This window comes from Camelus dromedarius, chromosome X (genome assembly GCF_036321535.1).
Source record: "Camelus dromedarius isolate mCamDro1 chromosome X, mCamDro1.pat, whole genome shotgun sequence".
In the NCBI taxonomy this organism is placed as follows: domain Eukaryota; kingdom Metazoa; phylum Chordata; class Mammalia; order Artiodactyla; family Camelidae; genus Camelus; species Camelus dromedarius.
Genome location: NC_087472.1, coordinates 85,111,189 through 85,127,829, shown reverse-complemented (window position 1 = coordinate 85,127,829; position 16,641 = coordinate 85,111,189). Strand labels below are relative to the sequence as shown.

Here is a 16,641-nt window from a genome sequence, read left to right as displayed (position 1 = left end):
CATAGATCAGGGAACCAGAACAAAGAACAAAGAAACAGACCAGCCAAAAAACTGCCAGTTAATTTTTGAAAAAAGCACAAAGGAAATTCAGTGGAGTTTATTATATGTCAAGTATATCTCAATAAAGCTGTTAAAAAAAAACACCCTGTATATTCCTCTCACTTTTTTTTGTTAATTTCAGGAATTTCAGAAATGTTAAGTGCATGAAGGAGGTCTTTGGGATTCACAGAAATGGGAAATTATTTGGGATGCTGCATCTGTTCCTTCAAGCTTCCTTATCCCAATTTAGAAACTAGATGAAAATTGTTCTGTCACTTGCTCCTCATGTAATCAGTATCCTTATTAGGCGTTCAGCATTGAATTTAACATTAGGTCCTGGAGAAAAAATAATATATGATAATATAAAATAATCCATTTCAGATTACAAATGAATTCAAGGCAAAAATCAAGGTCAAAGTCAATCTTTTAGGTATTGACAGTACCAGGGAACACTGAAGCCCTTTGTTATGGGGCACAAGTGATGCAAGTTCCTTGAAATGAAAGGACAGAAGGACACTTGAGGGCAGAAAAAGTAGGCAGTGGGAGATTTTTTTAGGGAGACCTAAAAACCAGGCTGGCTTGGAAAAGCATGGTGGGAGACACCCACGTTCACTTGAGCTTACAGTAAATGACCTGCCTCAAATTGCTAGTGGCCAGTGGTTACCTAACAGTCATGGCCAGCAATTTGTGGGTGTCTGTCACATAAAGTCCAGTGAGGGCGAGAGAAAAATTGGCTCGTCAGCCATTTTCTACCAGGAACAGAAATCTGTGCAAGTTGTTTTTTTAGGAGCTAGAACCATAACTCATATTTGCACTGTACATTACGATCATGTCCCTAAGAGAGCAGGTGGCATTGCTCACATCTGGCAGATGACAGAGGAAAATGATCAAGTTCACCCAGCAAGTAGGTGGATAATGCTGTCAAGCATCTTCTCACAGACCTTCTTTGGTAAAGTGTCTGTTAAAATATTTCGCCCACCCTTTAATCTAGGCCACTTGTTTTCTTATTATTGAGTTTAGAGAGCTCTTTATATCTTCTGGATAAAAATTCTTTATCAGATATGTCTTTTGTGCATATGTTCTTCAGTCTGTGGCTTGTGTTCTTTTCATTCTCTTAACTGTGTCTTTCAAAAACAGAAGTTTTAAATCTGAACGAAGTACATTTTTTGGACTTTTTATAGATCGTGCTTCTGATGTCATAACTAAGAAAGCCTTGTCTAACTCAAGCTGGCAAAGATTTTCTCCCATATCATCATCAAGAAGTTTTATAGCTGTAGGTTTCTAATCTAGGTCTATGATCTATTTTGAGTTCCTTTTTCTTTAATAAAGTCTGCGTTTGATGAAGATAAGAGAAAGAAGTACCGGGGAGAAAAGGATGGAGGTGGTGCTAGTACTAGTAAGCACTGGGAAGTGAACCTTGGATATTCCTAGGACTATACAGATTTATTCAGTTCTATGGACTTGCAGTGAATCTGGGCATGCCACATTCTGTAGTTAAACAGCCTAATACATTTGGATAGCTAGCCTGGGGTCCAGCATTTACTCAGAATGCACACAGCAAACATACTGGGAAATTAAGCTCACATTTCCAGTATGCTCCTCCCAACTAGCCCTGTAGGGCATTGCTTGCAAAGGTGGCCACCGACAATTCCTCCCACCCTGCACATCTTCCCGTGCTAAGATGTGGAGCCTCTCCACTACCACCACCACCCTGAATCTAGGCCTGCTTTGCAATTTGCTTTGATGACTAGAGTGTGACAGAAGTGATGTGCCAAGGCCTTAAGAGCTCTGGCAGCTTTGGCTGTCATCCCCTGGGTAGCCATCTGCATGTTAAAAAGTCCATTTACTCTGCTGGAGAGAAAGGCAGCATGGGGAGCGGTGGGGGGAGAGGAGACATAGAGAACAGGAGACTGCAAAGCACAGAGAGAGGCCCAGCCATCCCAGCCATCCAGTCATCCCACATCAAGTGCCAGACATGGGAGTGGAGCCATCTTGGATTTGCCAGCCACCATCATGCTGAGCAGAGATGGGCCGTCCCCACGGAGCCCTGCCCAAACTATAGGACGGGGAACGAATAAATCGGAGCCGCTGTTTTCAGCCACTAAGCTTTAGGATGGTTTCTTACACAGCAAGAGATACCTGAAGCAGTCCCCCACCTTCCCCATAGAGTTCTGCCTTACAGTTCACCAGCTCACCTGGAGAGCTCTGTTTGGCAGGAATCAACTCAGCAGCAGAAAGAACTTTGAATTGAAAGCTAGAATCTTGGGTTAGGTTCCTGCTTAGCCACTGTTTGTGTGAATGCCCCCGAAGGAGACTCTCACATGCGGTACAGGTAGTTCATCCGGAAGGAGCCCCAGGAAGCACGAGACTGACGGGGAAAGAGAGACGGAGAAGGGAGGGAAAGCAATCACTGTGCTGTTTGCTGGGCAACCGCAGCTCCATCCTGCTGGGGCCCCTTCCTCCCTCTCTTGCACCCCAACATCGGCTTTATGTTATTTCTTGCCCCACTGAGGCTTTATTTCACCCAGGGGAAAAAAAGACTAGCGGTCAGGTGGGGCGCTGACTACAGCGTGGCCCCGGCCAGGCAAGAGCTCTCAGGGCGGCCTTGCCGCTGCAGCTGCTTCACCTGACAGAACGGTCCTTCTTCTATTCCAACTCTTCTGCACCAGACCCCGAAGGGATCCCTTTTGGCAAAGCTGACAGTCCCTGCGGTCCCCAGGCACTCTGCCTTTAATTAGCAGAGACAATTAAGACAGCACGTGGCTTGTGAAATTTTAATTGTGGCCATATTTTACACAGCTAACGAAAAGCAAATGAAAAGGCTAACTTTATAAATGAAAGCGTTACTCTCATCCAAGGGAAAATAATATTTTTTTTTTCAGTTTAGTCTCCTTCCATTGTTTAATTTTAGGCCCACTGCCTAAAGCTGGAAGAGAGGAGAAACAGGAAAAAAAAGACGGGCATGTAACTAATGCCAACCCCGGTTCCCCTCAACGGGCATTCCTGGGGGCCTGGAGCCTGGCTGTTGGCATTTGCCACAGGCAGACCCCAGAAAGGCCTGGCCTGTAAAGTAAAACCAGACAGCGGAACAAAAGCAACAGCATATGGTCTTCCAAAGGCTCAACTGTCCTCCTCCTCCACGGAGGTCAACTGAGACACAGTCAAAATCCAAGAAAGGAGGGAGGCTGCAGCAGAAGGTTCCAGATCGAAGCGCTGGCTCAGGGAGATGCTGAGCTGGATCTGAGCTCTCTCCTGCTCCATATTCACACTTCAGGGGTGGAGCCGGCATCAAATCACCTCTGTCGCCTGGCAAATGAGGTGATTTTGCATCTTTACAATTCTGTTCAGAAGGCAAAACCAAATCAAGAACCCGCCCATCCACATCAGCTCGTGAGGTCTTGAGGCCTCACCATTTAAACAAAGAGAGATCAAAGGTCTGGGAAGAGAACGCGGCGACTCCTCTCACCTCACCCTCAAGTGAAAATCACTCTCACTGGGATTTTCAGACTCAGTGATAACACAGCACTTACAGACTCTCTGATGGCAAAGAATGAAAACTGTTCAACTGCGGGCCCAAGGCTGTGATACCACTGGCCCTGATAGCAAAGGAGAAAGTTCTGGAACAAGAGGGAGTGAACTGAGCTCTGAGAAGGAACGCTCAGCTGCCAGGGCTGAGAGACACTGCCCGGGGACAAACCATCTCCTCAGATCCAGAAGCTTCCTGAGGCTTTCCCACGGACAGGAAGAGGGCCACTCGCTGTGTGCATGGGCACCCGCAAAAGCCATTTGGACCTGACTGGCCTGGAAAGATGGACTTGGGATTTGCATGAGGAAGTTTTTCTGATGAAAGTGTACTCTGAAAGGAGGAAAGGTTCAAAGAGAGAATATATTCCAATAGCTGTCCCCAGCTTTCTTCACGTTTTAATCCACAAAAACATTTCAAAGAACACGTTTGCAACAGCCAAACGTTGGTGGCTTTCAACTGGAGGAAACTTCTTTTAATCAAATATGCATAGCACTGCCTAGCAGACCAGATGTGGGACAGACGGCGCTCCCCAAAGGTTTTTTCTTTTTTTCCCTTAGGTCTGCAGTGGTCACTGCCACCAGGAAATGCTGCAGGCAATTCAATGTCATTTTCCCAAATGTCTGTCCTGAAACCAAAAACACAGTTCCCTTTAAAGATAACAAATGTGAAATACTTATCTATTGAGATGCTGTGAGAAAACAACTTAGAAAGGTCCACACCAACGGTTCTCACACCTGGGCAGGCATCAGAAGCACCTGGAGGGTTTGTTCAAATGGTTGCTGGGCCCACCTTCCCCCATGCCCAGCTTCTGATTCAGCACCTCTGGGGTGGGGCCTGAGAATGGATGTATCTAATAAGTGTGCCAGTGCTGCTGCTGCTGCTGGTCTGGGGACCACAATCTGAGATTCCGCGGTCCTCACTATTTGTTCTCTCCCAGAGAGTAACAATGACAGTAGTGGATCAACGCCCCTGAGCTGGCCTGCAGTGAAGAAACCTGTGGAACACAACAGTTCTCCACTTATTTACCATGCCTTCTGCTGCCCTAGGACATCTAGGAATCTGTCTGAGAAGCAGCACTTTAAGAAAGCCACTTTTGGAAAATGTTCCAGTAGGGATGGTCCTGACCAGCAGAAAGATCACAGGCTCCTGAAGGAACAGCCACCAGCAGAAGACAGATGTCCTAGTCAAGCCCTCAGCAGCGATCTAGGGTAAGAGGCAGTGGAGGATGGCGGGCCATACCTTATAGCAGGATGCTGGCAGGGAGGCAGATTGGGAGGGCCCAGAGCCTGTGGCCCAGAAATCCAGGCAGCATCCAGGAAGTCTGTCGGCAGGTAGCCAAGGCCAGTCTGCCTCCAGCTTTGGATTAGGACACCAGGCCTTGGCCAAGAATTGGTGAAAATGAGATAGGGTCCTGGTTTCTAGACGGGCTAAGATATCAGGTGGTTACCAAGCCTCAAACATGGGGAATGAGACAGCCAGTTATCTTTTATCTGTCAGGTGAAGACCAGTATGGTATACAGCGCTAGTCACAGCATGCTGGCCTGGACATCTTAAAAGACCCCCCGACTAAGGCCAAGATGAGTCCTGAGCTGAGCTTCATGGTGATGGAGAAGCAGCCCCAAACACCTAGGGATCTTATTAAAGGTAGGTTCTGACTTCAAAGGTCTGATTTCTATATTCTGTAAAGCTCCCAGGGAAGGCTGACTCTAAGCAGCAAGGCCCTGGTTAAGGGGTTGGCCAGATTTTTCTGTAAAGGGCCAGAGAGTAAGTACTTACAGCTTTGCAGGCCATGTGGTCTCTGTCACGGCCGCCCAACTCTTCCACTGATCACCAAGCAGCCACAGAAAACATCCAAATGAATGAGATGGCTGCGTTCCAATGACACCGATATTTGAATTTCATATAATTGTCACGTGTTATGAAATATTATTCTCCTTTTGATTTTTTTCAACCACTTTAAAATTTAAACACCATTCTTAGTTCACTGGTCATTCAAAACCAAGTGGTGCGGTCCTATTCAGCCTGCCCAGACTTAGTTTGCAGACTCCTGACCTAGATGACCGGTCCGCATCCCAGATCTGCCAAAGCAGAACACATAGAGGTAGGGGGTCAGGAAAACCTCCTTTCATCAGACTCCTCCATCATCCTAATTCAGCCTGTCCAAATACCATCGCTGGGCTGGGAACCACTTACCCATTCAAACCCGTGAAACAGTGGGAGGCCCCCTTTTAGTGCTAAGAGTTCAGTCTTCCTGACTTGCCCAGTTCGAGGACTTTGCGGGGGTTTACATGAGGGGCAGAGTGTACTTTCCCGACTTCCCCACTGGTGTCAATGTCACCCATCCTCCAAGGTGCTGCTTCCTCCCTAACCCCAGCTGCATCGGTTTCTGTGCAAAGATGCGTAGCCCCTGTGTCTTTAAGGGTTGGTCAGTTGCAGAAATTCTCAACCCCAGGACCAGGTCTTGCAAGAGAGGCAGGAGCGGCCCTAATCACACTCATGTGGCCTTTCTTAAAGAGCCGAAGTTATGTCTAAGCTAAGCTGAGCTGCAGGGCAAAGCCAGCAAGGACCCCATTAGCCATGGACCAAGCCGTGCTGCGCTGTTGCTGCTGGAGGTCAGGCTAGGCAGGAGCTGCACTCCAGGCAGGAGGACTTCAAAGGAGATGAAGTCAAGGGCCCCCCGAAGGGTAGGGTTTGTTTTTGAGTTAGAAGAGGGATCAGAAAACGAAAGGCTGAACATGCTTATCTCAGGAATGTCGGGGACTTAGGAAAGGAAGTCTAGAGGATGCGATGATAAAGGCAAAGCCAAGAGGAGAAGGGAGAGAGGAGGGGCCGTTATAAACAGGCCAGCTGCCCTGTCTTGGCAGAGGGCTGAACTCATCCAGCAGACCCATCCTTCTCAATTTCACTGTCTATAAGGACCTTTGGGGGGGAGAGTATAGCTCAGTGGTAGAGCGCATGCTTAGCATGCACGAGGTCCTGGGCTCAATCCCCAGTACCTCCATTTAAAAAAAAAAGGAAGAAGAATCATTGGAGGGATCTCATTAAAATGTACATGCTGATTTGATAGGTCTGGAGTGGGGCCTGAGCTTCTGACTTGCTTACTCTGCTCTCAGGTGACGCAAGGATTCAAGCAGGCGAGGACATCACCAACATGCAAGCACAGCATTTTGTTCTGTTTTCCTTTTTGATAGTCGCAAGCTGTCGAAGAACATGGGGCCCACGGCTCTGTCCCATCGGGGGCTGAGCTCCTGACATCCAAGATCGCCATGCATGTATCTGGCTGTTTAGGGAGCTGTCTACACCACAGCCCCCACTGTCACACCCACCCAATGGGCAAGCAGGTCTCAAACTGCACTGCCCTCCACTCTTTAAGTCTCAAGTCCTGCCTCTGTCCTTTTCCTAATTAGCACATCTGTCCCAGACCGAGCATTGTGCCCATAGCATTACACATGCCTAGACAGAGCACCTTTTTCTTTTTCTTTCTTTTTTTTTTATTGAAGTATAGTTGATTTATACTATTGTGTTAGTTTCTGGTGTACAGCAAAGTGATTCAGTTATACATATTCTTTTTCACATCCTTTTCCATTATGGCTTATTACAAGATATTTAGTTCCCTGCAGAGCACCTTCTTCTAATCTGTCCAGAGCACCTTATGCACCAGCGGTGCCCCACAGCCAGCAGTGAGTGAGTGGGTGGCAGCCATCCTTAGGTGACTCGTGCCAGTCTGTTGCCACAGTTGGCAGCGCAGACACTGCTTTTTCACGCAACCCTTGCGTGAAAGCTGCTAAGGAACTTAGGTATATCACTTAACCAAAAAAATAGATAATATTAAGAGCTGATGAAGATGGAGAGAAATCAGAACCATTGCACACTACTGGTGGGAATGTAAAAGGGTACAGTCACTTTGGAAAACAGTCTGGCAGTCCTTCAAATGGTTAAACATAGTTACCATATGACCCAGCCAGCCCACTCCCAGGTATCTACCCAAGAAAAATGAAAACATATGTGCACACAGAAACTTGTATATGAATATTCATTGCAGAATTACTCATAATAACCAAAAAGTGGAAACCGCTCAAGTGTCCATCAACTGATGAAATGGATAAAATGTGGTCTATGCATACAATGGAATATAGTTCGGCCATAAAAAGGAGTCAAGTTCTGACACCTGCTACAACATGGATGAATCTTGAAAGCATGCTAAGCGAAAGAAGTCAGACACAAAAAGACAAATAGTGTGTGTTTCCATTTATGTGGGATGTTAAAAATAGAAAAATGTATATGGACATAAAATACTTCAGCGATTGCCTAGGGCTATGGAGAAGAGGTGGGGAGTAATGGCTAAGGGGTGTGGGTAATGAAAATGTTCTAAATTGTGGTGGACACACAACTCTAGAAGACATTAAAAATCACTGAACTGGTTTAAATGGGTAAGCAGTATGGTATGTGGATTAAATCACAATAAAGCTGTTAAAAATATTATGACATATCCATTAGGGAGCTCAAAACAAGTGGCATAGAGAGGGAGCCCTTGGGACCTCGACAAGAAGGGGTAAAGACTGGCCTTGAGGCAGCGACTTCTCAGAACCGGTGAGGAACACGCAAGCAGCCCCAGGTGTGAGACTCTGAGGCTGCAGCCGACACTGACAAGAACGACCGGGCAGAAATTCACGAGGCCGGGGCTCAGGGAGCGCCTGTGGTACCTGCCAGTCCCCGGGGCCCGGCCCGGTGCCTAACTTGTAGCGGCCACTCAAAAGCTGAATTTAGTACCTGCCTGTAATAGAGGAAAAGGGAATCCTGGAGTCACCAGACGGAGTTCTAAACCTTGCTCTGCTTCTCACTCCCTGTGTGACCCCAGACAAATCTCTCCAACTCACTGAACCTCAGAGGCTCCTCACTAAGACGTGGGGAGTTCCGTCTTGGGTGCCCTCTCAATCTGAGATTCCACATGAATTAGGAGGCCCAGGCCAGGGAGCCTGGATGTGGACAAGAGACCCTTGTGCAAATCCAGATGGAGCCTGAGACATCCAGTCAGCAGTGCAGCCCCATCTGGAGGCGTGCTCCCCTGGAGATTTCATCCCACAGACCCCCCAAGAGCCGGGCTCCCTGCTTGGCCATAAGGACACAAAATGAATGAGACCCTAGTGTCTGCCCATGTGGCTGGGGACGTTGGTCCATGAGTCGCTAAGGGTGAAACAGTGTGATCCTACTTTTTGGAAAGCTGAGTTAAAAATCTAAGTGGAAACAGGATTTATAACGTTGGATACATAAAGGGATTGAAGCCTTTGTCTGACAAATGCTGAGTCAGTGGCAACAAGTCTGTCAGAGTTCCTATACCAAACGGCCACACTGGGGGCAGAGTCTCAGAAGGTCGGGGATGTGGCCACGCCACCACTTCCTCGCCACTCCTCAATGGGCCTGCTAAATCTTCGCTCAGTCCTCGCCCTGTGGCCCTAATTTAACCAGTGTTTTTTAACATCCTTGAATCAGTTACATACTTGCCAGTTATAGGGTCATTCACCTCAGCCACCCACACAGTAAGCGGCAGCCCGAGTCATCCAGCAGAGGGTCCTGGGTGTGATGGGCATTGAAGAGATGGATGCTCATCAGGCACAAGTGGACAGACACTACAAAGAGCCAGTGACAACAGGGGAAAACAACATGGGACCCATCACACTGGGACACATGGGTCACTGTAGGAGCAGGGCCAAAGAAACGTGCAACCATCTTTCAAGGCTAAGGCAAAAAGTCCGCCCCCAAATTCTATGTTTGGATCTGTCTGACTATTACTCATAAAAAAAGTTTTAAAACCAATATACTCAATTTACAACCCCAAACCTTTCAGATAATCCAAGCCACTGTGTCCAAGCACATTTATCTTCTCCCTGGAGAACAATGCATAAAGAGGCATCCAGTATGAGCTAAGGATTACGGGTGAGTGAATCACTCGGCTCGGGAAGCAGTGTTCCAGAGATTTCTGAGGCCAGAGTGCGCCGGGCACCCTTAAGACCCAGGTGCAAGCAATTATCATCTGGACAACTTGGGAGCTTAGCAAACCTCCTGCTGACTTTTCTCACGCACAAGCTTTATCCTTAAATCTTTATCTGAAAATCCTGCCCCTCACTCCAATTCCCTCCAGTTTCTAAGTCTCCTAGAATAGCATCCTAAGGTTATGTGAAATTTAAAAGCTTCAGTGATGAACTATGCCCCGATTGTTGCCTGTCCAAACGAATCTTTTGTTCAGAGTCCTGCAAATTTCGTCTGATATTTTGCTCTCACGCATTTCTTTTTCTTTGGGGATCAGCATCTTGGAAATTCTGGTTAAATCCTGCAGGGCTATTTGAAATCGAATTGTTGATTTCCTGTCACAGTTACTTCATTCAATCAACCCACAAATATTGACGAAAGCTTGTGCCCCAAGTCCCAGACACTGTGCTAAGTGAGGGCTCCAACAAGTAGTCAGCCCAGACCTGAAAGTAATTACAACCTATGATTATGACTGCTCTGTTTGGGGTCACTTCTTAAATGAGGAGAATGGGAAATTGTACCACTGGTTGTAATGCAGGAGGCCACGTGGTCATTGGTTCAAAGTCTCCCTACTCCGGCAATCTCGTCTGACTTTCTGTGTGGACTTTTGTGCCCATGCATTAAGTGCACATTTTCTCAGATAACTCATGAAGATGACCCAGTGAGTAGTGGTTTTGAATTAGGATCGGGCCTTCTCCCCCAGAAAAAGAACACCAACCCAGATTTTGGTTTCCAATTTCAAAATGTTCTTAGAGAAGGAAGCCCAGGGACCCCCTAAGTTAACCTTCCTTGGGCCTGGAGTGTCACTAACACTGGCACCAGTATCTATCAACATCATTCTTCGACCTCCAGGCCATGTCCCTGCAAGGCTCCTCTCTGTGGTCCCAGGGCCTGTCAACCCATCTGTGTTATATAACATTTACCACCTTAGATAACCTGGTGTCTATTTCCTCATGAGACAGAAAGCTACTGACAGAAGGAATTCCCTACCTTTTTCATCCTGGTGTCCTCAGCACTCCATCCTCCTGTGTCCATGAAAAAGACAATCTCTGGGTAGAGCCCAGGTTCCATGAAACAAGGCAAAAACTGATTCTATTTCAGAGCTAAATTCAAGTATCCAAGAGAAAAAATCTTAAAAGACCCCATAAACAATTACCCATAAAACAACGGCCTAAAAAAGCCTACCATCAAGAAATGACACAATCAAGAACTGAGGGGCTGGCTTGAGAAATTCCTTACGAACTGGAACTCAGGTGAGGTGATTAGTCACAATGCAATTTTGGAAACGAATTTCACCTGTGTGTTGATCATCATTTGGCAGCTACCATTTCATACTAAGTTACAACCAGGCAAGAGTCAATCTTGTTCTGTTGCAACTCAATCTTCACTTTCAATGACCCATCTGAGCTGCATTCTCTGAAAGGGGAATTGATGTAGCACACACGTTTGAGTTTATTAAGGAAACCATTCAACCGCTTTGGAAGGGGCTGCAGCAAAGCAGCCAACGAAAATAGTAAATGCAAACTCCAGCTCATGGCTGCAGTCCGTCTCTCATCTTACAGCCCCCAACAGAGAAGGTTATTCCTTAAAGGGAGGGCGTTTGTGGATTTAAAATCAAACTCGACAGCCAGCAAGGCATCACCCCATGTATGCGGATTCACGGTGGCACAAGCCCTGTTGACCTGCACACACGTTTCTCTCAGCTCCTTCGGCCAGTGGTCCATCAGCTGAATTATAGGGAACTGTTAACTCAATAAGCACAAATATCTATTTGGCTCCAGAGCCTTGGCGAGGCACCATGGGAAAGACAAAGGGGGCTGAGACAGAGCCATGCCCTGCCTTCACCAGCTCAGAATCTGAGAGAAGGGCAAAGGAAGCATTACTTATTGTAATGTATGGCGTGCCTGATAAATAGCACGAGAGAGATGAAACACTGTGGGTGTTTAAAGGAAGGCAGAAGCTTCCCATTCAAAGGATGAAGGAGCAGTTTCATCAAAGTGGGGGTGTTGCTGGACGGTGGGCAGAATTTGGACAGACAGGTGGCTGGGGGCAAGCATTCCAGGTACAGGAAGCAGTAATCACCCAGAAGAGGCCAAATGTGACTCCAGGTCTATAAAAACAGGGGGTCTACTTTGGCCAGATTTTAGGAAGCCAGGAAAGAAGGACTGGAAAATCAGGCCGCAAGCAAATTGTACAGTCCCCCGAAAACAGCAAACTTTCTAGTTCACTTGAGAGAGGGCAGGGAGCGGTTGTTCTACGTTTCTGAGTAGGAGAGTAATGCAATCATAACAGTACTAAAGCGGGGGAGGGTATGGCTCAGTGGTAGAGTGTGTGCTTAGCATGCATGAGGTCCTGGGTTCAATTCCCCAGTACCTCCATTTAAAAAACCTACACACACAAAGCCCTAGTACTAAAGTAGAATTGTACTTAAAAGACCAGTATCTCACCAGAGAAAGTAGAACGAGTCATTATAAGAGAGACTAAAAGTGAGAATGTTATAGAAATCATTGAAAAGAGAAGGGCAAGATTTCATTCACGATGTGAGGATGGATGAGGTGGGAAGGTTTGAAGACAGTGCTTTAGAGATGGTTTCTGGTGTCTCTTTCAGCTCACAAATCTGGGAAATGAGAAGCAGTAACAGCAGTATACTGTACGGAAGGTGTTATCAGTAAAGAAAACGCCACGTGAAAATGTCCTGCTCTCCCCGGCAGTCTCCTTTCAAATGCAGAGGAATTTTGTCAGCTGATTAGGTGTTTTAAACCCAAATAGAAATGTCTAGCCTCACCTGCTCCTGATGTGACTTTAATTGTATATCCTGAGCCAGGTGTTCCGTTCCTAATACTTATCTCCAAATGTGGCATTTTAAAAGGCTGCTTTGGCTGGTGTGGTCTGGTTAGGCTTTTAGCAAACCTCACTCGGTTTTCCTGACTGGCGAGAGCACACAGCTCCACCAGGTTTCTCCAGGTGTCAGATTTACGGAGCTCACTCTCCGTCTTCAGCCTTGCTTGCAGAAGGAGGTGGAGTGAACCTCCAAAATCTCAGATGTAAATGAGGTTTCAAGAGTTCATTTAAGAACAGAATAAAATGGAAATGCAAAGCAAAACCAAATGAGGTATCGCCTCCACCTGTCAGAATGGTGATTATCCAAAAGACAAGAAACAAGTGTTGGCGGTGATATGGAGAAAAGGGAACCCTCGTGCACTGTTGGTGGGAATGCAAATCGGTGCAGCCACTGTGGAAAACAGTATGGAGGCGCCTCAAAATATTAAAAATACAACCACCATATGATCCAGCAATCCCTCTTCTGGGTATTTATCCAAAAGAAACGGAAACAGGATCTCACAGAGGTATCTGCATCCCCACGTTTACTGCAGCATTATTCACAATAGCCCAGATATGGAAACAATCTAAACGTCCATTAATAGATGAATGGATAAAGATGTGGTATATACATACAATGGAACATTATCCAGCCATAAAAAAGAATGGAATGTTGCCATGTGTGACAACATGGATGGACCTTGAGGGCATTATGCTAAGTGAAATAAGTCACAGAAAGACAAATACCATATGATCTCACTATATGCGGAATGTAAAAAATGAAACAAATAAAACCTAAGCTCATACATACAGAGAGTAGACTGGTGGTTGCCAGAGGGGAGAGGCAGTGGGGAGTGGTCAAAATGTATAAAGTTCCAGCTTTAAAATAAATAAGTCACGGGATGTAATGTACAGCATGGTGACTATCGTTAATAATACTGTTTTAAGAGTAGATCTTAAAAGTCCTCATCACAAGAAAAAGAAAAATTTTTGTAACTATATACAGGGATTGTAACTAGACTTACTGCAGTCATCACTGTGTGATGCAAACAAATATCAAATCATTACATTGTACACCTGAAACTAATATGTGTCAATTACATCTCAGAAAGAACAGAAACAGAGTAAGAAATCCTATCTTGCAGGCATGCAAACACAATCCAACAGACAACTTTGCTATGAACTTTCCATACATTTCATGTGGGGTTTTATAGACACTGAGTCTTTGCTAGGCTGCAAGGAATAAATCAGAAAGCCAGAAAAGCTGCATCAAATTCAAAGATGGAAGGACTCCAGAGACCTTCCAGGAGTGAGAATGGGAATGATTTACTCTGTCTCGGGCAGATTCTCTATTAAATCTCAGATGGTTATACAATTGGGGGGCTGATGGGGCCCTAGATATCCATCTCCCTCTTTCAGAGGTTCCCGATTCCAGGCCTCTTACACCTGCTCTCTTACTAGGGACATGATGTCCCCTTGCTAAGAGACGGAGTCTGAAATGATCTTCAAAATCTGTCACCAAGCACATCGGGTGAACTCAGCTGACATGATCTGCCTCGGGACCCACAGGCCTAGAGAGTCTCCCCTCCCCAGCCTTCCAAAACCTCTGGCTTGGACTGAAATCCCTTCCTTTGGAATCAAAAGCCCCAGGAGAGCACATTTCCTGAAAGACCCCATTGGGATGTGCCAAGTTGGGGGCAGCCTGCTGGCTGGTGGAGGAAGCCAAGCCAGCCAGGGCCAGTTCCCAAAAGACGCAGACTAGGGAGCGCCCAAAGTGGAAACCCATGATTCTGTGGGTGCCTGGGCCCTGGCAGCAAGCTCCGCTGTATAAGGGTAGAAGCTGAGGGAAGGAGAGCAGAGGGCAGGGTGAGGGAGGGGAGGGAGGTCAGATGAAAAAAGGGAAGAGGCCCCTTGGCTGAGAAAGGCTACACCAGATGTACAGGCAGCTTAGAGACGCCTTGCCTCCCAGTTCAGAATGAAAGGCTGCCTCTAGTTTCTTAACTTCTCCCTCTGCTCCTGGTCCAGTACTGACTTCCCCTCCCTTCCGGGTTCATCTTAACCTGACTCTTGCTGGGGTGGGGCATGAACACACCTGGAGAACAGGGGAATGGCATTTGCCTGGCACAGAGAATAAGTCTCCTTTCCACTTTGCCCTGAATCAGTTCCTACCAAACAGCTTAAAATTTACAAGAGTCAAGCTCAAAACATAAATGTTCCCGTTTATCAGTTTACCTGTTTGTTTGATTCATTCATTCATCTGTGGGACGTGCAGAGAATTTCCAGCAGCCACCCCTACATCTCCCAAGCAGGCTATCTGGGACACACACCCTCTCTCGCCACCCTTCACCCAAAACTCGGTAGGTTCGTTTCTCAGATTCCAGGTTTAAATTGCCCAGAGTGTCGAAAGTAGAGCCAGGTATGTGCCCGCCCTATAGTCCATGTCACCCACTTTCTCATTAACACTGAATTAAAATGTGCCATGGATTTCTTCTCCTTTCTGGGGCGACAGGGGTGCAGCCATGTTGCTTGAGCCTCTGAAGTTCTTTACTAACTTAAGGGATGAGGGAGTTAGCTGGAGCTTTTTAAAAGGCATCTCCAAAGAAGGTTCTGTCAACACCAGGAAAGCCCTAATAAACACCAAGGTCCCCTTGGATGCTATAGGCCACTCCCTCCAGCAACAAGAAGCCACACCCCCTGTCTAGCAGAGCCCGCAAGTGTAGTCCTCCTGCGCTGGGGCAAACCCAGCGCTTGCCACATGTCACCACTCTCCGCATGCACCTCTCTCCCAGAGGTACAGACTTTCTCGGAATCCCCAGCAGAGGGGGTTGGGGAATGCGGGAGAGGCCCGCCCGTGCCGTCCACAAGCGTCCTCTACCGTGGCTTGTGCCCTGCAGCTTCTGGGGTGGCCTGGGACCTCAGTCGGAGGGAGTAGGGGCTCCTTCCAGGACCAGCTGCCAGCCCCCTGGGCCCCGGCCGCGAGCCAGCAACCGTGTGAGAGGCAAAACTCCGGGGGGTGAGAAAGTAGCCCGCGGCCAAACTTCTTTCGTCGCCTCCAGCGCCAACGTGGGTTTGACTGACCCCCTGGAACCCCAGGCGCAGAGGGTCCTCGGGCTCACGGCGCCGGCCATGGACTGACAGTCGCTCTCCCCTCCCGGTGCCCGGACGCGAGCCCCGTTCCGCGTCCCCCCGTCCCCGGGGCGGCGAGAGACCAGCTCCGCGCAGACAAAGGGCGCCCCCCGCACCGCCCTCCGGCCCGAGCCAAGGGTCCCCGGCGCCCGGCAGGGGAGGCCTCCCCGCCCCCGGCCCTACCTGGGAAGCCGCGGCTCGGGGGTACTCGCAGCAGCAGCAGCAGCGGCAGCAGCAGCAGCGCGGGCCGGAGTGCAGGGCTCCCCATGGCGCGCCGGCGCTGCGCACGGCTCGGCTCGGCTGCGCGGCGCGCTTCTCGTGGGTGGGAGGAGACCGACCAGACCCAGGGGCTGCGCCGCGGACCAGCGGAGGCCGAGCTGGAAAACTCCTCCTCTCGTGTCTGTCTCTCTCCCTCCCGCCTGGGGCCGGCCCTCCTTCCTCCGCCTCCCCGGAGCGCTGGCGCGGCTGGGGCCCCGACCCACCCCCTCCTTTTGTGCCAGCGTCTCTTCTGGAAGCGGGGCTGACCCCTCGGGGCCTGAGCGCGCCAGGGGCGTGCCCTGGCAAACTGGATTATCATAAAGTAACTTTCTGGTCCCCAGTTGCGCGCCCTTTCACCCCGAATATACACACTGGTGGCCCAACCACCTCCCAGATCCCGGGCCCCTAGCACCATGCCATCTGTGCAGAACGCTACGTGAGTCGTACAGAAAGAGAAGGGACAACCGTCCAGAGTGGCCCACCGCAGCAGGCTATTACGGCCAAGTTCGCGGCTTTGACCCTCACGACCGCGCCCCTAGTTCGGTGTTATTATGCCCATCTTATCCAAGAAGAAACGACGCTCAGAAACTTGCCCAGGTTCACCAAGGTTACGGGCAGAGCGGCGATTTGAATTTAGGTGTGTGGTTCTGGAGGCGCCAACGTTCAGGCTGCGGCTTTTTGGTTTCTCTTTTGTAAAGGAATGACTCGAGGGCTGGCCCTGGTGCGTGCTGGCTGCACTGCGGTTTGGGATGGGGCTTGAGGTACTCTTTCCAGGGTCGGCTGATGGGCGAGTACAAGGCACAGAAAGCTCCCTGTCTCACCCAGAGCCTCGTGAATCCAGCTGT

The 16,641-nt window shown here is 48.4% G+C and overlaps 1 protein-coding gene across 2 annotated transcripts in view; it reads right to left on the bottom strand.

The window, feature by feature from the left end:
* Positions 1-15,964, bottom strand: part of SRPX (sushi repeat containing protein X-linked) — a 93,678-nt gene extending 77,714 nt beyond the window's left edge. The window contains exon 1 of one of the 2 annotated variants that reach the window (XM_031445493.2): positions 15,722-15,964. In XM_031445493.2, the coding sequence (XP_031301353.2) occupies positions 15,722-15,806 (85 nt within the window). In that variant the 5' untranslated portion in view covers positions 15,807-15,964. The remainder of the gene's footprint in view (positions 1-15,721) is intronic. The other variant, XM_031445494.2, reaches the window with a different exon arrangement.
* Positions 15,965-16,641: the final 677 nt, after the last annotated feature.